Genomic DNA, 22,542 nt, shown 5'->3' with positions numbered 1-22,542 from the left:
AGTGATCATCGCTGCCCACATTCTCTTGCGACGCCAGAAGATGACAGAATCACTGCCACCACCTTTTAGAAGGGTGTACGCGCATTTTTTAAGATCATTCCACAGCTTCCACAGTACAGCATTTCACAAGGACGTGAACGTCCTTGTTACATTATCATTACATTTCGATGAAATTAATGAAAATTGATCCTAAACAGCTAAATGCGTATCTGTTCATTAAATAAAAAGGCAGGCTAAAAACTAAAGTATTTTTAACATAAAAATAAGAAAGTAAAACTTTAATATCGAGTGTTGCTCTTGCAAAAATGACAGCTTGTATTCGTCCGGGCTTGCTGTCGATGCTATTCTTAATTGTGTCCTGTGGAATACGCTCCCACTGCGCAACAATTACATTCACATAGAACATCCCATATGTGCTCTATGGGATTAAGATCAAGACATCGAGCAGCATTCAAAGTGCCGTGTTCTATGAAGACTAACTCCGTTTCGTCCAATACATTAATCGCTGCCCAAAACATAACTGAGCCTCCACCATAAGGGGTTATTTCTTCAAAGCATCCTTCTGGAAAACGTTCCCCTTTCTAGTAATATTCTGGCTTCATCCAAGAATAATACTCTACCCCAGTCCTCTTGAGTCCACGTCTCACAGTTTCGAGCGAAGCTAAGTATTGCAACTCTGTGCTCGCGGAATAATTTAGGGCCACGAGCTGGACGGTGACTTCATATATTGGCAGCGAGAAGCCTCCTCCTGACACTCCATAAGCTGGTTGCACACCTCTCACTTCCTGTAGAGTCATTTTGAGGTCGACATAAGAAGGTTTGCAATTTCTTAATGGTTCGACAAGAAGCAGATCTTGAGCTTCTGTGCATGTTTTATTCCAGACCCAGACCTCCTGACGGAACCAGTCTCTTGATCAAGTCCTCTAGACAGTCGAACGACTCCCATTTAGCCTCTGGGGCACATAATATTGACTACACCCTTCCTCAAGGAGCTCTTTATTTTTGCTGGCTGTTATGGTTTTATCAACCATTTTAGGGACCGCTAAATAATAGTATCGAGCCTTAAAATTAATATCAAGGATAAAGGATAATCCAAAAAGAATTATTTAAAAAATGATTTAGAATTAATACGAACTATCAACGATTCCCGGCCCCAAAGAGGATGTAAATACTACGTACTATTAGACGAGCTAAGTAAAAATTTAGTTTAGTATGAAACGTGCAGTCATTTGACATCAGTTTGAAATAATAGTGATTACAGTATTGCGATTGGCCACGAAGTATAATCTGGCTAACTTTGAAAGGGAACAGTTGCTTAAAATGTGGCGGATCTCCTTTTTTTACAAGATTATAGCTGTCAATCTGTCAATGACTGCCCGTTTCATACATTCGAGTCAATTGCTTTTTTCTTAGAGAGTTTCGCTAGGCTGCCCGCCACTAAACGCAATTAACTGCAATTTTTGTCAAAAACCGACTTTGTCTAAAATTTGAATTTGTAAAATAATTGAAATTTAAAAACAAATTAATGAGTGAAATAAACTTTTTATGCACCACTATACTTCATAAATGTGCCACTATTATTCTCAAATGATTAAAACCTCTTTTGGTTTTGTATTTTCTAAAGGAACGACAAGAATTAAAACCATCCGTTTCTTTTGCAAATGAGTTTATTATTAGCCTTAAAATAAACAAAAAAAAACTAAAAACTTTTTATCTCATTTATGTATAATATAAGAGCAATACATCTATGTATAATAAAAGATCGAAACGAAAACGCATCTCGTAAGTTTAGTAAGGTTTGCTGGTGTCGTTGGTAGATTTTTTTTCAATATCCTAATTCAATACAGCCTACAAAACCCAAAAAACATAAGATACTGAACAATTTGTAATGCATCAATATGATAAAAAATAAAGGGCTTAAGCAAAACTAAAAAATAAATTAATGTCTAATTACATTCAGAATAATCACATTGATAGCTCCAGGCGGTGTGTGGTAATCATCCAATCAAAGATCTGGCGCGGCGCCTCGACTCTGCAATTACGAGATTCACTAGACGAGAGTATTGCAATTGTAACTTACTCTCAGGCACTAACGCGAATACCACATAAGTATAAATACTTTATAAAGAATTACATCTTCATTAGTATTTGGTTAAAATTATTATTATTAATTTCATTGTTTTTACTGAACATAATCCGAGACCAGGGAATCTAACAAATTATAATAATAACGCGTTTAAATCTTTTTAAATTCTTATGTTACTGTAACCCGTAGTCTACCTCCAATCGGTTCTGAACATCTTTATACATTTCACTCCAGGTTTTTGAGGGCTTTTGCCTCGTCAATGACAGTCCGCCGCCAGGTTTGCTTTGGACGGCCACGTCTGCGATTTCATTGAGGGTTCCAGTCTAGGGCTCGCCTCGGTATATGGTTGGAGTGTGTGACTTATCCAGCACAATTGGAAGTTCATTGCATTGCCCTAGACGGAAATTTTGTCGGGCCAGTGAAGATCAAGGATTTCGCGAAGGCATCGGTTAAAATAAACCTGAAGTTAATTAGATATGGACTTGGTGACCTTCCACGTCTCACACCCATACATACGGTCTTCACGTTGGACCGGAATATCATAAGCTTAACTCTCCGTGTCAGTTTCTGCCAACGCCATACGGATCACGGCTGCGCAAATGTTGCTCATGCTACTTAAAACTACACTCGGCGGCACAATTAAAAATCAAGGTGGGCACCTTGATTTTTTACGATTTTGGTTAAAAAAAAATTGTGGCCTTACTTGTGAATGTTATTTTATAACGTAGGTATATTGAAGTAAAATGAAAGATAATATTGTTTTTAATTATTACGTTTATTTATAAAAAAGTCTGAAAAACACTTTGGCCGTAAATTAGCAAATGTGATGAAATGGCTTAAAAATAAAAAATCTGTTGAATAAATGAATTCTAATAGTGCGTATTTCCACCTCTAGCCCTCATGATTTCCATCAAACGGTTTGGCATGCTGTCGCTGACATCTTTGATCTGTTGTTGTGGAATGTTCTGCCACTCCTCACGGATTGTTTTAATTCATCTATGGTGGTTGGAGCTGGTATGCGGCTTCAAACACGTCTTTTTAAATTGTCCCATATGTGTTCAATAGGATTTAAATCTGGGCTCCGGGATGGCCATGTTAATTTTCGAATGCCGACGGTATCCAGGTACGCGGTAACAACTCTAGCAACGTGGGGGCGAGCGTTGTCCTGCATTAATAAAAAATCTTCACCAATAAATGGAGCAAATGGCATTACATGAGGTTCCAACACTTCCGTTACATACCTCTGAGCATTTATTCCACCTCTTTCGAAGATAACCAAGTCAGTGCGTGCTTCGTAAGTAATGCCGCCCCATATCATATATCATGATAGAGCCACCTTGGTAACCTACTGTTTCCACAACAGTACATGGTGCAAACCTTTCATTCTTGCGTCTGTATACACGCTGGCGACCGTCAGGACCGTGCAAGCATATTCTTGTCTCGTCAGTAAACATAACATTCTTCCATTGTTCCATATTCAATTCGGCGTGCTCTCGGGAAAAACGAAGTCTTTCTCTCCGGTGGCCTACGAGCAATTGTGGCACTCGATCTCGAGTCCGTCGAGTTTTCGACCATCTGGTCGAAAAGCTCCAAGGGCATTCTCTCCTTGTCTTCTTCTCACTGTTCTTTCACTCACTTGAACATTGCGAACCTCACGAAGTTGGTTTCGTGCCTCAACAGCTGTAGTGAATCGATTTCTTAGAACATTGGTCACAAGAAATCAGTCGTCACGAGCGGAGGTGCATCTTTTTCGGCCCTGTCGTGGTCTTCGCTCATAAGAGCCAGTTTCCCGAAACCGTTTCACTGCATCCCTTAAGGTGGTACGTGCGACACCAAGCTTCCGCGCCACGTAACGCTGACTAAACCCTTCGTCGATAAGAGCGACGGCTCTCGCCACTGAATTAGCATCAAATGGCATGTTTGTGATGTCCAAACACTAGGCTTTAAGTTACGAAACCAAAACAAACTCAAATTGTTTACTTTTAATGCCACTGAAGCAATGTAAGAAATATGGCAACGATAACGATTATGAGACGAAGTTCGATATTTATCCTATTTACAACTTATGCGTAAAAAAAACAAAGTTAAGTGGGTAGTTTGTAATTTTTTCGTCACTACATTTCTTTCACACTTGACTTATTTATGCCCAATAACTTACAACTGCGATAACATCAAAATTTGCCACTTGTGGTATAAAACACAATTGAAAATGAAATTATTTTTTGTTTATTTAATCCATTTTTCTCAATTTTGTACTTTTTATTTATATTATAATATTATAATTTTTGTAGCGGTTAATGTTTTTGGCCAACTTATATAACGTATTATTAACTTTAGATAAGTAATTAATATATTATTGTATCTATTAAAGTGTTCAAGACAGAACCGGACAAAATGACATTTCCATAAAGGTATGATTTTAATCTTCAAAGGCGCCGACGTGGATAAAGAGATGTTGATTAAAACTACATTGAACTCTGCACACGCCGCCGGCTACTTTTAAAACAATGTTGTTGTATATGAAAATATAGAAATTATAATTTATGCTTCAATTTGTGGAATGGACGAAGCATGTTCTGCTAGAATTGCTTAAACATTAGAAAATGTAGGACATTTGGGTGATGAAAAGATGAAATATCGAAATATTTATCTTTTCATCATAAAGAAAAATTTTAAGAACTCGACCGCTTTATATAATATACGTATATGAATAAAGTTTAAGTATTTGTTTCTATTGTTTTACCAAATGTATTCATTCATATGTATGGAAATTTTGAAAAAGTTATTACCTAGTTGATGGATAAAAGTTATTACTGAAGTTAGCTACCTAGTTAGATAGCCGCCTCATTGCATAGAATCCACTGTATTCTTGACCCATCTGATGTAGTTTTTATTGTTATTTAATCATTATCATCAAATAATCTTTAATATTTAGAAAATCACAAAAATCATGAATTGGTTTGAAACTATGGAAATCAGCGTATATTTTATAGAATGGTTTCTATGCTATCAACTTCATGGTAACTCCCTTCCTATTAGAACACGTCAACTATTCACAGGTCAACCGATCACTGAATATTAAAACAACGAAAACAAATTTATTATACACCAAGAAATAACCACATCGTGGTCTGATTAATCTAGTAAATTAATAAGTCGTGATTAGTTATTATAATAAAATTAATTTCGCTGACTCTTATTGCAATGAACGATTGAGCTATTGTAGGTAAATAGCGTTAGAATTCTCGCCTTTGAATAATGTGCAATTACCATTTAAGATTGCAGTAAATTTTGTCATTTTGATGGCCATTTGCATATAAAAGCAACACATATTACCTTCACTTAAAGGCTAGTAGCATAATAATGAATTGAGTTGATAACTTCAATGAGATCTTTACTCCTCGAAAGTTGTTTGAAGAAAGCATCACAGTTGAAATTTTCTAAGTTTAGTAACGATAACATATTATTTTCTCTTCTACCTTTTTAGGTAGAAAATTTTATAAGTAGACAGCATGTCTGAGAGTAGTCGGTTCCACAATTTATTATGTAACTGTTAAACCGAGGCAGGCGTCTAAGCAAGCCGGGATAGCATGCGCAACACGAGTTAATTATCTCTACCCATTTTCTCGTCTTATCTCTACGTGTCTTTTGAAGCTAACATGGTTGTATACTTATATCGTCTCGTTACGTCAACAGTAGAGATAAAAGTAATTTTGACAATTCAACGTAGAAAAATTATAGATTTGTCATTTGTTCACTTTGATTTACGAGATGGGTAATTCTAGTTGCGTTGGCGGGTATCTCTAAGACATACCAAGGATCTGCAGCCTATGACTTTTGACGGCCTTGTTCTCTTTTCTTATTTTAAATTCTTTTTTATAACACTTAGTACAAAGTGAAACTTTCTGTAAACTGATCGACTTTCAGGAACAAAAATCTAAAACTCAGCACCGGGATCAGTTATATATACCTACATATGTTACCTACAGAAAAATATAATTCAATAACAGTAGGTAAATCTTGTTTCAGGTGTTTATGCAAAGGTACAGTGGAAATATTATACTATCCAGAAGTTGTACATTTTTACCAAGAAATATTTCTTTTGGCAAAAACCAGCTAATGATTTAACAACATTGGCTAACAAACATCCTTGGGCGATAAGAAATGTATGACATCATATTCTAAAGAGCTTATTTTTTTAGGCTTTTATGTTAGTCTGTAATAGTGAATAGGTACGTACGTATGCATCCCTACTCTGTGGTAATAGCTTATACTTAAATATCCCCACTACTCTGTGGTAATGAGTAGGAATATTTTATTTTTATTTTCTCTACAACTTCAAAATGTTGTAGAGAAAATTTTATTTTACTTTTTAGTTACCTTTTTTTACTTTTAGCTATAGTATTTTTTTACAAGAAGTCAAAGTCAAAAATTTATTAATTTTATCTATCTTTATTTCTCCCAACCAATCAATAAATACAATTATTGAATTAATTCACGAAAATTTAATTAAAAACACCACAAGTATCACGAATTCTTTAAAAAGATTAAGATAAAATTCTCATTATTCTGTTTTCTTCTATTTTTTCTAAATTTAATTTGAAAATGTGCAGTAATCGCGCTGTACCAACAGATCAAAAACAGTCATTGACGCAGTATTCCAAAAATATATAAAGATACCATAATTAAGCCTCTTGTAGCATTTATCTACAATGTAAGCTCTGAGTCTGAATAAATCTATATTTAGGAATAAAATGTAAAATAATTATCAAACTTTGTATCACTATGATCAGTACTAAAACCTACAATAATCCTCTTCCCAAAATTTTACATTCGTCTAATGAAACTTAAGTCTAATGATATTAAATCCAAAATTTTTGAACATCTCACTTCTACGAGTGAATGTTTTTTTTATACTTACGGCTCACTTCTCTCACTGTTGTACTTTTTTTAGAAGGTGTACGAATAATTTAAAAAATATTGTAGCATCTGGATAGTTTGAAATAATATACTTTCAATGTGCCTGTTAGGTATATTATAATGTAAATAGATATGCCATCAAAAACATAACTTGTTAATAAAACCAAGTCTCGCAACTCAGTTCTTTTACCGCAAAAGTTGTGAGATCCATGTAGTTAAGTCGGTCAATTTATTTAATCCCAACTTAATGGTGATTCCGTATTAAGTTATAAAGTAATTGGTAGGTTAACCAACAACATCTTATAGTGACCATATCAATATTGAAAATATTTTATGGCTTAAAGGAATTGATAAACTTGGCCATATTAATTATATGAGAATACAAAGTTATTTAAGCAGTGGGTGTATCTAGAATACTGGACAGAAATTGTAAAATATAATAGTTTCTCATTGATTTATCAACTAAAACCTAATTGTATTCTAAATATGAAGCTTCTATGTCTGCTAGAAGTGCCTTAAACTTATGATGATCGGTCAGTCAGTCAGTCAGTGAGTGACAATATTAAGAAACTTTGACTAGTTATAATGTTTAAATTACTGATCCAAATTGAAGGCTTGTAGTTTTACCCACAACAAAGAATAGGATGGTACGGCCGTGCCGCTTGTTTTTACTCGACGAGGCGGGCTATTCAAAGTAAGTAGGTACTCAATCAAATCAAATCATTTATGGAATTGTATGTATATATTTGATATTTGTTCTACTGACTATAGTTTCATAAACACAAACATATAAAATAATCATTAATAATATTAATTAGTCGTATTATTGTAATGATTGTAAATAAATTGAAAACAATTTATACAGATTCAAACAAAGGCAAAGCCGCCGATCGCAACGTCATACAATAAAGCAAGCAATTTAATACAATTGGCAGTCATTTTATAGAATTGAATATTTGTTATTGTTATTGTTACATTTAAGAGTAATCATTTGTTATCTCTCATGTTCCATAATAATTAAAAATGTAACTAGAGCCTGACAAAAATCAGTCAATCAGTCGATAAGGACTACTACAACTCCCACTAAATATACTGAGGGAAACCTCAAACGTCAGGGTTTCTTTCTGAAATATTTTCTCCTATAACGATACGAAGTGTTGGTCATCTAACGGGAAGAAAATATTATGAGTCATTTCTGTTTGTTGCCTATTTTATGAAATAATTATTGATTTTCGTTAAATAAGAAATAAACAGTCGAGAATTTTCACCGAAAAATAGCTGCTGCTGTTTCCTCTTACAGCACCTGAACTTTCTGGACAAGAAACACCTTTTTTTGTAGTCAAACAGTAGTTTGCAAGCATTATTGTATTTTGGTTTCCAAGGTGTCGAGGCTAGTAAGACTACTGGGAAATGAGAGTTAATGTTTCTTATGTCTCACAGTAACTAGTGCGATTACGTTACCACTCAGAGTTCTTCAAAACTAATGCATCTTCTTCGTCATTACGCTCTTGACAAAGCGGTCGTGGTCATCAGGAAGTGAAATCTTTTGGGGCAGATGTGATACGCCCCACGAGACTTCGCCACTTTTCCCTGCTGGCCGACAGTCTGGTGCACGCATTCAATGGACCGCCCACAGCGGACTTAATTTGGTCGGTCCATCGCATGGGCGACCACTGTACCCTGAACGACAAGGCGCTCAATGCACTCACTCTCGCGCCGGGAGACGTGTCCGAAGAACTTAAGAATGCGAGTCTGCATTAACACGGAAAGGCGTTGTTTTATGCCAAGTTCTTGGAGAATGGAGACGTTGGTGCGAAACTCGGTCCATGAAACTCCTAGAATTCTCCTCCAGCAGCACATCTCCAGAGCATCAATTTTCTTTTTCTCGGCTTGTCGCAACGTCAACAAGAGCAACAAAAATATGGGAAAAACAAGTGTTTGGACGAGCTGGACTTTCGTGGCTTTTGTAATGTTTCTGTTCTTCCATATTTTTTTCAATTTGTCCATCCCAGTTCTTGCTATCGCCATACGGCGCTTTACTTCATCTACGCATCCTCCATTGTTTGAGATTAAAGCACCAAGATATACGTAAGATTGCACGTCATTGCAGTTCCCAATCTGCGTGAGGTCGGGTGAGTTATTGTTGATTCGATCTACAATCATCACATTGGTTTTACTGCGGTTAATCTTAGATTCAAACTCTAGACTCACGCGCTCCATTTTGAGAAGTAGCTCTTCCATATGGCTAACACTGGTCGCAAACAAAGTAGTATCATCGGCGTAGCGCAAATTTGATATTTTGTATCCGCCAATAGAAACACCATCCGTCCAGTGTTCGAGAGTAATGCGCATTATGAGTTCTGTGTAAACATTGAATAGAAGCGGTGATATTATGCATCCTTGGCGAATGCCTGCGCTGGGATGGAAGTTTTTTGACAGGACATCATCCGTTCGCACCGATGCAGTTCCATCTTCATAAAGGCGTCTGAGAAGATGAACTATGTGTTTTGGTGTACCCATGTTTAGCAAAACATTCCATAGTTTAGGCCATTTTATAGAGTCAAACGCCTTCGAGAAGTCGACGAAGCATATGTAAGTTGGCTTGTTGAACTCTCGTGCCTTTTCAATAATCTGGCGAACAATTAGGAACTGCTCACGTGTACCCTTCCCTTTAACAAATCCGGCCTGTTCTTGTGCTTCAGTCGTTCATTCAGAATGTGTAACATTATTTTGCTTGCGTGAGATATTAGTGCAATAAGGCAGTAGTTGCTACACTTCTTGGTAGAACCCTTTTTATGTAGTGGAAGGAAAACCGTATGAGTCCATCCTGTTGGCCGGATTCCCGACTGCCATATCTTGTTGCAGATGATGTAAAATATATTAACACCAACATCATCTAGAGCTCTGATTGTCTCGATCGGGATAGCATCTCTTCCGGTAGCCTTCTCATTTTTGAGGTGTTTTATGGCGGCGCTGACTTCAGATTTAAGTATGTCCGGCTGTAGGTTTTCAGTTCCGGGCTCAGTATTGCGAAATTTTTGCGACTGATTGTCCAGGAATAGGGACTGGCAGTAACTTTTGCAAACTTCAGTTATGCGATCTAGTTCTGTAACTACCACACCATCACTATTTTCAATGGCCCAGGTTTTGGAAGTAAGTGATTTTGTGATGGATCGAATTTTATGGTAGAGATCCCTGGACTCATGTCTGTTAGGGTGAGCGTCGATTTCTTCGCATAGTTTGTGAAGATATTCCATTATGGTCCCGCCTGCATCCTGCTTGTATTTGCGCCAATAATTTGTTCAAGCCACTAACTTCTGCAGCTTTTGCCTTTAATGCGCGTCTCCGTTCGACCAGTTCTACGGTGCTATCTGTTATCCAGTGTTGCCGTTTGTGTGCCACATTCGGTAATCCAGAGGCTGCAATTGAGTCTGTTACCAGTCTCTTAGTTCGTTCCCACAGCACGTCAGGTGTCTTCCCGACTAAGTTTGCATTATCCTATTTCACCCAGTTCTGTTTTGCTACAGCGTAAAACTTTGAGCTATCCTTTACTTCGATTCTACTCTGCTTTACGAGACTTCGAACTGCTCTTAGTTGTAGCTTAAGCTTTGAGATCAGTAGTTGATGGTCAGATCCACAGTCTGCACCAGGTATGAACTGCAGAGTATGAACATTTCTGATAGATGTTCTCCATCGCGATCGAACCAAAATGTAGTCTATTTGATTGCGATATTTACCGTCTGGTGTTATCCAACTGTACAGCCTACGTGGATGATGTTGGAAAAGGCTTTTACTATCACCAGGTCATTTTCAGTCACAAACTGTATGTGACGTTCACCTCTTTCGTTGCGTGCTCCAAGACCAAATCCGCCCACATACCGGCTAAGATGGTTAGAGTTTGCTACGATTTTAGCATTAAAGTCGCCTAGTATTACCAGAGTTTCTCTATTAGGGACTTTTGTAATGGTGGTCTCTAGTTCTGAATAGAATCTCGTCTAATATCGTCACTAGCAGTGCTGGTAGGGGCATATATTTGCACGATGGTCAGATTAACTGGTGAAGCTTTTAGTTTGACGCTAATAATCCGGTCGTTTACTGCTTCAAAGCCGATCACACAGTTTCTCCGGTGTGGGGGTATTAAGAAAGCAGCACCGTTCTGGCTACTGCTGTCATTTCCAGAGAAGTATACGGCATGGGATTTAGTGAAAAAGTATCCGTTATCTCTCCAATGGTTTTTTTTTCTATGGAATAGGAGGACAAACGAGCGTACGGGTCACCTGTTGTTAAGTGATCACCGCCGCCAACAATCTCTTGCAACACCAGAGGAATCACAGGAGCGTTACCGGCCTTTAAGGAATGTGTGCGCGTTTTTTTTGAAGGTACCCATGTCGTATCGTCCCGGAAACACCGCACAAGGAAGCTCATTCCACAGCTTTGTAGTACGTGGAAGAAAGCTCCTTGAAAACCGCACTGTGGAGGACCGCCACACATTCAGATGGTGGGGATGATATCCTAACTTGTGGCGTGTCATGCGAAGGTCGGATTCGGCAGCAGGAATCAGGCTAAACAGCTCTTCGGAACCCTCCCCGTGATAAATGCGGTAGAAGACACACAACGAAGCGGCTTCTCTACGCAACGCCAAGTGATCCAGCCGTTCACAGAGCACTGGGTCCCACACAATTCGAGCTGCTCTTCGTTGCACGCGGTCAAATGGATCGAGCTGATATTGGGGTGCGCCAGACCAGAGCCAGCGCCAGACAGCAATACTCCATGTGTGGCCGGACCTGCGCTTTGTAGAGCGCTAGTATATGGGCCGGCTTTAAGTATTGCCGTGCTCTATTAATGACGCCCAGTTTCTTTGAAGCCATTTTGGCTCCATGATTTTGGAGAGCACAGAGTTTTAATTTACACGGGCGATTTGCCGCTTTAAAAATCTGGAGGCACGGTTGTATTTCCTCTTAAGAACTATGCAGTTCGGATCCTTTGTGCCCAGCGCTGCAACCTAAGTTCGATACGCCTGTTTTTTGCAGTCAGACGCTGCTTTAACTGACGCATCGAACCAGCTGTGATCTGCCACCGATCGATACTACAGAGCTTGGTATAAAAATAACCATGCACTGTAATATCACATCGGCTACTGCAACGGGGCAGGCACTAGGCACAATTGGGACAGACCATACGCCAATGCAAAATTATGCACAGACCGCCCTGCGTACTCTGTGGTACGTGATCCAGGCCATTCGGCACTGTGCCCGTTGAAATCACCCAAGACTACGATTTCAGCGGAGGGGATCTGTGCAAGCACGTCGTCAATTGCCGCTTGAACGCAGCCCATGAGATGATCGGTTTCTGCGTTACCACTATGGGACCTGTAGATACACGCATAGATACGGATGCGGTCCTCTAAATCTACGGGGAGCCAGAGAGTGGACAGGTCCCTACCCTCAAAATTGCCGAGACGGCGACACCAGATATCCTCCCTAACGTACACACATACCCCGGCATGGGGCAAAAAATTGTGCTCAATTTTGTACCCGGGGTACGTTAAATATGATGAATCGCTAGGTCGAGATATCTGCGTCTCCGTAACGAAACACAAGGGCGGCTGCGCCGTCTCAAGGTGGTGGTGGACGGCGTTTAAATTGGAGTGAATTCCCTGATATTGCAAAAGTCTACGTTGAGTGTGGAGCGGGGTGCCGTGGTGTTACTGCCTCGTTTGTCCTCGGTCATGCGCGGTTCTGTGCCCTCCCCAGAATACGAAGGGCAGCCCGAGGTAGAGTGCTCGGGGAGGGATTCTCCGAATCTGGTGGAGCCGGTACCCTCCTGGGGTAAAATCTTTTGAAGATCCGCTGTCATATTCTGGTGGAGGGGGGGGGGGGAATGGCCACCGGTCCTCGACACTAACCTATGCGAAACATAGCGGCACTAGGCCGCTACTTCACGCTGGTATTCTGTGCGAGTGTGGTAACTAACTCGGACGAGTCTGGCCCGATTGCGCTGACGTCAAAAGACGGCAGCATGACTTTCCCACTTCTAAAAGTCCACAGATATTGAGGCCGCACCTGTTGATCTCTTTTTCCAAGATGTTAATCTTCCCGGGGCTAAGTAAGCCGCGCATGTTCCATGTTCCTATCGTTTGAATTTTTCACAGCTTAACAGATATTCCAGTAGCTGGATTTCCATGAGGAGCCTGGTCTCCTGCTGCCTCGTGGCCGGTAGCATATTTCCCACCGCCTGCCCCGAAAGCAATGCAGCGCCGGTTGCTAGGTGGACTGCATGGCTTTCGTGATCTCTCTGATTGTACTTTCTTCCCCGTACCACGAAGCTGTGGAATGAGCTTCCTTGTGCGGTGTTTCCGGGACGATACGACATGGGTACCTTCAAGAAAAGCGCGTACACCTTCCTTAAAGGCCGGCAACGCTCTTGTGATTCCTCTGGTGTTGAAGCCTCTTCTGTTAGGTTGCCCCGCCAGGTGTGAGTGGTTATCCCACCACAGGTCGGTCGCCAGAGCCTCGTCCGTTGTCTAGCAGGAGGTACCGCGTGCAGGTAAGGTTGACATTTGGGGCCGACTAGATGTTGTTGTCGTTCTCCCCCTTTCCCCCAAAACTAATGCAGTGCACTGTAATGTGTGAATGTGTCACGCATTTTTTCTCATTACAAAAATTCTCAAAAACTTCTTCATTAATTTTAAAGGCCCTTTTCCTTAAGACTACATTAGCAGCGAGTAATTTGGATTATTAGGCTTTTATTTAAAAAAAAATGAGATCATATCAAAAATGAGTCAAAGCAAGTCATTCTTGAAGCGCACAAAAAGTGGGTCAATAGAAAAAAATTAAAGTAATTATGGTGACGAACTAGTCTCACAAAAAGACCTCGTAATCTATCCGTGAATCAAACAATAGAAACATTATAAACTATATTGCGCTGAAGTTCTCCGAAGATGTTTGTATTCAAGGTAAGTAATAAATTAGTTAAGACTAGCAGTTAGCAATATAAAGTGTCATTCGAACATACTGGGTTAATTACGGTCAAATACTGCATAACGTATATAACTACATTATAACACACATGGTATTATAAATTATTATAAATAGAACAAGACGGTTTCACCTTTAGCCTTCTCGGCATCTTTTGATTGTGCCTAGTTTTACATTATTTACGCTACAATAATACTAAATGAAAATAAACTTTTATCAAATACAAACTCGGCTTGAGCCTGTGTCGACTATATCGTGTGCTTTACGTAAATACGTGTACTCAAAAATATAATTTATTAATTTTGTTAGTTACCTATTCTATGTTTTTGAGCTATTTATAAAATAACTCAGAACATGCATTTGATCACATATTAAATTTCAGAGTAATTCGAAAAAATCATTCTGAAAATCATGTCTGATAAAAGTTTAATAAGACAATATTTTTTGAATTTTCAAACGGCAATAACTTTTGAATGAATGAACCACTTTTCACACAATTTTTTGAGCCTCTTAAAGAATCTTTAAATTTCAATTGATTGATCACGGAATTTCAAAGTAATTCTGAATAAACATTTTTCAGTTTTTCTTTTGTCAACGCAACTCACGAACGAATTCTGTAATCTGTGAACTATTCTGTAGAAAAACTATTTTGTAGTTATTTGAGATTTCTTAAAATCTGCCGGTCTGAATGGATTCGAATTGTAACGTCGAGATCTGATGAAAACTTGATTTTCGAAAAACGGGGTCAAACCAATAACTATATCGAATTTGTGAAAATTTTTCAATTTTCTTATGAATGATGTTTAGTAGCCATAAAACAAAGTGCTCAGCCCTTATAAATGTCGCTCTACCGGTAAGGTGTCCAAGAAGCTGGCAACTGTTTTAACTACCAAACTTATTCTCAGATACAGGTAGAAGTACTCACTTCATCATTGCTTGTCAGATTTATAACTTAAAAAACCTGTAAATTTATGACAGTATGAGCTGACGTTCCGTAAGGACCCATTGTCTCTACCCCAAATGGAAAAAATATGAATCTATTTCCGAGTGACTCTTATAATTTGGGGTTGTGTTTGCGATATACAGTGAATGAATTATCAAACGTTGCCAGTTTTATTGCAAAAAGAAAACGATGATAATGTTTTATTTTTACTGTTACTATTACACTATTACTTAAGCAGAAAACCTTTACTGCCATTGTATTTAAACAGACTAGAAGAAGGCTCAGATAAAACTTTAATAAGTGAAGTTGTTAGAAATTATTGCCAATTATATAACTAACTTGTATAAATTGGTTCTATTAAGTTGTGAGCGATCTGTTTTTAAATGTTTTCTTTTATACGCGCATCTCTATCATTACGAGTATTGCAATAACGATTGGGATAATTATGACTTATTATGCTTTCCACAGATTTCGCAGATGCAGTAGTTCCTTTCCTTGCCTTGCTTATAGGCTGGGAGTCATTTACCAATTTTTCAAAATTTTAAAAATCAATTTATATATATCAGATTGCAGGCTAAGCTAACTTGTCCTTTGACATATCAGTTTATCTCAGAAGTGTTTAATTAATTAAAAGCACATAATTCTCCTCTCTAAAATAATAACATGTAAAGTTTGTAATTAAATAGCTGTTTTTAAAGATATTATTCTCTTTATTGTTTGCGTTTAATATGATTTTTTGTAATTTCAATATCTTGACGGAAGCGGGTTTCTAGAGAAAACAATTCTTAGGCAGAGTCTTAGCAGTGCGATGTATATATGTGCAGTACATAAATAATTCATTACTGATAATTTAAGTTCGGATATTATTTACCCTAAATATACAGTTAAGTTCCTAAGGTTAGAAAAATGACTGGTGTAAAGCAGACTTTAGATATAAATTTTAATGTGACTAAAATTTTAGTTACTTACCTTACAAACGCCCTGTATGCAGATGGCTCTGTATCCTTGTATGGTACAAGGTGTACCGTCAGCAACTAAAGCGAGAGAGGCATAGAAGTGATGACCGAGTGGACGACAATTCAGCGCACAGGGTGCATCGCCTGTGAAAATAATATTTACATTACATTAAATTAAAAAAATGTTTTACAATTAAATGTTTCGATAAAAATAAATGGAAAACTAGGGTGGTTAATTGACCCTATATATCTAAGGTCCTGGTAAAATCCAACAAGTCTTGGGCAGTCCCTATGGGGTCCAATATTCTACACATAAATAAAATTGATGCATGCTGTAATAATTAAACAGCAGTTATTTTCTTTATTTATATTATTACTTTCTCGGAAGGTTACCATTAAAGCAGTTTTTTATATTTTTGTCTGTTTTTCCGTCTCTCTATTACCAAAACGTTAAGACCTTTTAACGGTATTTTTGGAAAAACCCATTTTTGAAAGAGAATCTGATTGGTCCAATTGTTACAATATTTATGTAGTCGAATTGGCGAGTCGCCGCTAGAATTTTATATTAAATGACTTAAACATACCTATAGTACATTAATATATTCTGCTTTTTCTAAGTTAAAATATTTCATCGTATGATTTACATTATTATGCAAAAGGGGGATAAACGATCGTACGGGGTACTTGGTCGTAATTGATTAACACCGCCTACACTCTTTTTTTAATGTAGCCATGTCGTATCACCCTGTATACAGCCCGCAAGAAAGGTCATACCATAGTTTGGTTGTACGTGGAACAAACTTTCTTGAAAGCTCCACTGTAATGGAAGCCACGCATCCAGATGTCGTGTAATGCGGTGGTGGATTTGGGCACCAGGAATCAGCTCAAATAGATCTTCGGAATACTCCACGTGATAAATTCGATAGAAGAAATGAAACTACGTTTCTACTCCATTCACAGAGTACTGACCCGAAGAATAATTAATATAACTATAATATTATTTACTTTAATAAGGATTACACTTTCTATGTCCGCCGCATATCAAACAGATTAGAAATTTGCAGCTTTTCCAATATATTCTCCACTAGGATACTGTAATATACGTGTAATCAAAAACACATTAAATGAACAATCAATTACAAGTGATCACGTCTTACAGATTATGATTTGCATATTATTAATTATTGCATCTTACGTTGAATTTATTAATACACGAGTTACTTAAAGGTCATGTCTTCATTTTATGGTGTGATATATAAACTAGGATTATAGGAGTTATTATTTATGAATTTATAAAATTAAAAACACGGCCTTACAAATAAATTTGATATAAATTTATACCACGAATATGCAAAATGTTGACTATATGACTGACAACACTATGTATTCTGAAGTTTGCCGACTGTCAAGCAGCCTAACAAATAAACACGGGCAACGTTACACGTCCGAATAAACAAATAATAAACAAAATATCTGATTTGTTATATTTTTGCATATTTTTGGTTTATTCTCAGGTTATTATACCAAATTTTATTTGTGAGGCTGATGGTCTTTAATCGTCGTCTCTGGTGATATTAACACCCATATTCTAAGTCGTTACCTCGAAAGTCCCTCGACTCGAACTCAGTCGAGGAGGCCTCAAGGAATGACTTGAAAGGAACTCAAGTTTGGTATTCATAGTTGTCAGTTTGAGGAATTCATGAGGTTCCTCGAATGAGTGTGAGTCGAGGTAAAACTCATGAATTACGTCATCGTTTGGAGGAATGCTAACCTTATTATTGACGATTTTTTATCTGTGGCTTTCAACTTCTTGTGTCAAGTGATTAGTGAAGTGTAAAATGAAAGCGAACACATAAATAAACAAATATTAACGCAGCGTAATTCGAATTCCTTAAATGCACTTGAAAACAAAACCCATGTTTTGCGCAAAAAATACTGTGATATTTGTGAAGTGGTTGGCTTGGAGAAGAAAATATTTTGTTCGCTTCGCAGTATACAAGTGAATTCAATCGTGTGTTGTCCTTATTGAGCAATTATTTAAAATGACTGCAACTGGAAGACAGCTTTTCAATGAAGCCGAGAAGATTTGTCTGCAGGAGTTAGTGATCAAATACAAATTAAATTCGATAGCCACTATGGGGAGCGCAGTGGCTAAAAAAATCCCTGGCTTAGCCTAACAGAGGAGTACAATGCCATAGAAACGAATTCAAAAGTAAGTACTTACTGTAGTTGAAAATATATTTTATTCTATTGTATTCACTTAAGGCAAACTTTACGAAACATTTGAGCAATTATTTCTTTATCACTTTATTTTTAGAGTACTGAAGCTCAACTTAAAAAATGTTGGGACCAGGCGTAAAAGTATGTTGGCCTTAGAGAAAAGGGAAAGGATGAGGACCGGTGGTGGTTCCTCTAATGCTTACATACCTAGTACCTGTACTGGAGGATGCTCTCGCTGAACAGACAGATGTGGAGTTGGCAGATGTAATCGACAGTGATAACATACCTTGTAGTGCAGGTAAATAACATTAAAGTACTTCTGGTACTTACTGCTTTAAGTTTATTGCCATTTGTGATTTTTTATGACTGTTTTTCTGTTTGGCAGTAATCCAAATTGATGATGTGATGTTGTTAGACATGTCATCTCAAGTACCAGCAGTTGAACATGTGTCAGGAAGAGGTAAAATAACCAACCTTTTTAAAATTATAAAAAATAATATTATGTTATTATATATTATGTTTATTGTTAAGTATTAATGTTATACGTAATTTTACAGAAAACATTATAAACACTCCTCCACATTTGACAGAGTCCCGGTTGACTGATTATAGTGCAGCTCCATCACAAGGTAGTTATAAAAATATTTTGTCAAAGTTTAAAATGAATGTTCATTCAATTAAATTAAATAAATGTTATACCTGAACACATTATAATAGGCAAAATAGTTGCCATAATGAACCACTTAATTAATGTCTGACTGTTCATCACTGGTGTCTTTTCTTATTATTTGAAGATAGGGGATATAGAGCCTCAACTCACCATGCTGATTAAATACTGGTTGATGGGCTTAGATAACTTATTGCAACTCTTTACATTTATTATCAGTTGTTAGTGGTAGTGGCTGGGTCGACAGTTTAACTTGTTCTCTATTGATGGTATGGTTAGAGAGACGGAGACCACAGGCCTATTGTTATTATTTAAAAAAAAATCAATAAATGTCTGAAATTGTTGTTTTACATTTACAATATAGGTCTTATTATATGATTTACATTTCAGAGTCAAGAAATATACGGACCAGAGTGATTCAAGAAGAATTTCATATCCGTCAACAAACATATGGAAAATCTCAGAAAAGGGAAGTGGAGCTGCATAAGCTCAGAATAGCTGAGAAGGAGTGGATGGTGAAGGCAGCAGAGGAGATTTTTCTCAAAGCCAAAACTGAGAGAGAAGCTGCAGAGGAACTTCTCCTCTGCAATAGAGCCAAAAGAGAAGAGGCTGAATTAAGTTTAAGAATATTTAAAAATAAAAAATTTTGATAATTAATTTAGTATTAGGTTGTATGTATATGCTTATTTCAATTCTATTGTGTAATAAAAAACTTTATTGCTTAGTATTCATTCATTTATAAATCATCCAAAAATTTAGTTGTGAACAGTATTTAACAAACTTATTAATAGAACAATAATAGTAAAGATTAATATTTAAATTTTCCTTAAAGTAACATATAAAAAAATGTATATATAAAAACATAATAAGATGTAGGTGTTAACTAAAATGTCTTGCTATAAAGGCAGCCCTTATAACACTACCTCGTGCTGTATCACCAGTGTGAGGTACTGGAACTACAGCAAGATTGGTTAAGGGTTCAATCATTTCTTGATTGGTCTCAATACTAATATTATGTAGCACAGCACATGCCACTATAATATTACATGTATTTGACAGATTATTTTGCAGTTTTCTATTCAAACATGCAAATTTTCTTTTCCATATCCATTAAACCTTTCTATAATATTTCTAGTACTGATATGGGCCCTATTATATTTGAATTCAGGTTGTGATTGTGGATTATGGACTAGTGTATACATGTATGGTGACTGTGCATAACCACTATCACCAATCAGTAAACCTGCAATTTCCCCTTCTTCAAATCTCATATAACACCTGCTATTATTAAATATTCTAGAGTCATGGACAGATCCAGGCCAGCGTGCTACGATATCATATATTTCCATCCGAGGGCCACATACTATTTGCACATTAATTGAAAACCAACCTTTACGATTTCGAAATACTTCGCCGTTTTGTCGGTTTGGATTTTTTATTGGAATATGGGTACAATCAATGCATCCAATAACCCCAGGAAATCCAGCAACACGATGAAATTGAATCTTCACATTAGCTTGCTCAGGGACGTCAGGAAATTTAATGAAGCGCCTTATTTTTAAAGCTAAAGCTTTCGATACATTGGCCACAATCTTTGAAACGACTGATTGACTTATTTGGTGCAAGTCGCCGCAAACAATCTGTAAAAATACCGATTAAAGTAAAAATGTATACATACAAAGCTTTGTATTGCAATTTTATGAATGTAGACAAGTTATAAGAATACTTACTTGAAAGTTTCCAGTTGCGTAAAATCGTAAGGCTGCTAGCATTTGGATCACGGGTGGAATCGGCAATCCACGATTGCTGTCTCCAGTATTTTGGAAGAGCAGGGGTAACAAAAAGCTTGCCACAATATTTTTGGTGAAGCGGAATCTTATTCGAAATTCATTTTCATCATAAATTTCCATCGGATTTTCTGCATCTCGTAAATATCGTCGCGATAAGTAGTCGTTAGGACTATCGTACATATATTCAATAAAACTTTCGAAAGACATTATAAAAAATTAATGAAATAATGTCTTTTGTAGCTAACAATTACTTATAAACTTCCTCAAGGTAGATGGCGATCAACCTTACATTTGACAGTTGGTTCCTCGACTCAAACTCACCTCGAGTGAGGAAGGTGTTTAAGGTAAGGACAAAAATTACAACTGTGAATATGAAAACTCCTCAGTGAGGTTGAGTCGAGTCGAGGAAATCGTGAGTTTACGACTTAGAATATGGGTGTAAGTAATTACCACATCACATCTCTCTTTTGCAACACCAAGGAAATCACAAGACTGTTTTCACTTTTTAAAAACGCAATGTTGTGGAATGCCACCCATCCGATAGGTGAATGTATATTTTGTATTTGCAACTTTTCATGCAATTCTATAATTTGGCTACAAGAAAAAAATTGCCTTAAAATGGGCTTTGATAGTGCGTTTTTAAGATTGGTAGAAACTTCCACAACAACGCCTTGAAATGATTTTAAAGTAAATCTTTTACTAAATCGCCTGAGGTTTTTTTGTCCATCTATCGTATGTCGCATTACAGCTGCCTGCGATAGAGGTGAAGTTGAATCATTAATATCAACTACTGCTTTCAAGTCAGGTTGGCCGAGCGCTCCGTTTCCCAAGTTCAAACCCAATATCCCGGGTTTGAACTCTACACCTAACAAAGTTTTTTTTTTATTTTATTAATATTTAAATAATTAAAATTTTTATTTAATTAAAATAAATTTGTTCTTTTTTTTTCGATTATTATGCTGATGTAATTTTGCGAAAAAAATGGTCACTTGCATCGTGGTTTCGTAAAATCACAGTTATTATTTTTTTTATGGAGTATGTAACCAATCGCACGTACGAATTATCTCACATTAATTGTTTACCGCCAGAATGGTCTTCTTATTACCGTTGCAAAAAAGAAGACATCATTTAATGCAACAACTGAAGAGGCATTACTTTACCCTCCAAGAAGCATTGTAAAGTGTTAGCATGGATATACTTTTAAGGTTTTTGACACAATTGATCATGTATAGACCAAATGAAATCAAACACTCTACATTATATAAGAACAGCGGAATGGTAAAGGGAAATGTACTAAATTACAATATTATAAGTGATGGCAGATATTTTCTAATAAGCCTTTGATGCGTTGAGGTGGACCGGTATTTGATCCAGTCTGCGAGATATTGGTATCTCTGATAAAATAATAAATATAATTAAAGCCCTTTAGAAGAACTTTGCTTGTAAAATGACACATAACGGGTTCGTCTCCGAGAATGTAGCAGTTATTCGGGTTGACGACAAGGGTGCCTTCTTTCACCTGTTCTACTTCATGTCAATCTTGATGACATTTTGGCAAAAAAGGCAAAAAGCGTCACGATATAGAATGGCCCATAACAAATGTTCTAGAAGATTTGGTTTATGTCGATGATATATATCGTGCAGTCCACACGTGCAGTCCAGATTGGTTGACCTACGTGAAGATGCTGCGTAGGCGGAACATAGTTAAACACCCAGAATACTCAATAGGTGAGGTGCAGGGCAACGAGCTCAGGATCGTCACTCATTCGCAAGATGTATTGGTAGTACCCACAAATTTTCTTAAGAATTCTGAAGGGACTGAAGATGGCATAAATTACCTTTCTATGACTTCAACCCACATGATAATCTTGGAATCTGATACGGAGAGTTATGACAAAATTATACAGTCCAACTTTAAAATATGCTCAGTATTTACTGGCCTGAAAAAAATTAACTTTTGGAACGCTGTCATGAAGTCTTGAT

The 22,542-nt window shown here is 37.1% G+C and overlaps 2 protein-coding genes and 1 long non-coding RNA gene across 3 annotated transcripts in view; 1 reads left to right on the top strand and 2 right to left on the bottom strand.

The window, feature by feature from the left end:
- Nucleotides 1–1,999: 1,999 nt before the first annotated feature.
- Nucleotides 2,000–22,542, bottom strand: part of LOC126971967 (thrombospondin type-1 domain-containing protein 4-like) — a 74,322-nt gene continuing 53,779 nt past the window's right edge. The window contains exons 7-8 of the mRNA XM_050818501.1: nt 15,896–16,026; nt 2,000–2,032 (exon numbers count right to left, since the gene is read on the bottom strand). Coding sequence (XP_050674458.1) covers nt 2,006–2,032; nt 15,896–16,026 — 158 coding nt within the window. The 3' untranslated portion in view covers nt 2,000–2,005. The remainder of the gene's footprint in view (nt 2,033–15,895; nt 16,027–22,542) is intronic.
- LOC126971970 (uncharacterized) lies at nt 17,459–19,493 on the top strand. Its single transcript, XR_007731013.1, has 5 exons — nt 17,459–18,094; nt 18,200–18,400; nt 18,488–18,562; nt 18,660–18,731; nt 19,160–19,493. It is a non-coding gene; the product is annotated as an uncharacterized LOC126971970 (long non-coding RNA).
- Nucleotides 19,708–20,937, bottom strand: LOC126971958 (putative nuclease HARBI1). The gene is made up of 2 exons (XM_050818492.1): nt 20,500–20,937; nt 19,708–20,409 (listed from the first exon to the last, which is right to left on the bottom strand). The coding sequence occupies exons 1-2, from the start codon at nt 20,764–20,766 to the stop codon at nt 19,849–19,851; spliced, it is 828 nt and encodes a 275-aa protein (XP_050674449.1). The 5' UTR covers nt 20,767–20,937; the 3' UTR covers nt 19,708–19,848.

Source organism: Leptidea sinapis, chromosome 25 (assembly GCF_905404315.1).
Source record: "Leptidea sinapis chromosome 25, ilLepSina1.1, whole genome shotgun sequence".
In the NCBI taxonomy this organism is placed as follows: Eukaryota; Metazoa; Arthropoda; class Insecta; order Lepidoptera; family Pieridae; genus Leptidea; species Leptidea sinapis.
The sequence above is the reverse complement of the archived record's forward strand: the minus strand, read 5'-3'. Positions and strand labels throughout refer to the sequence as shown.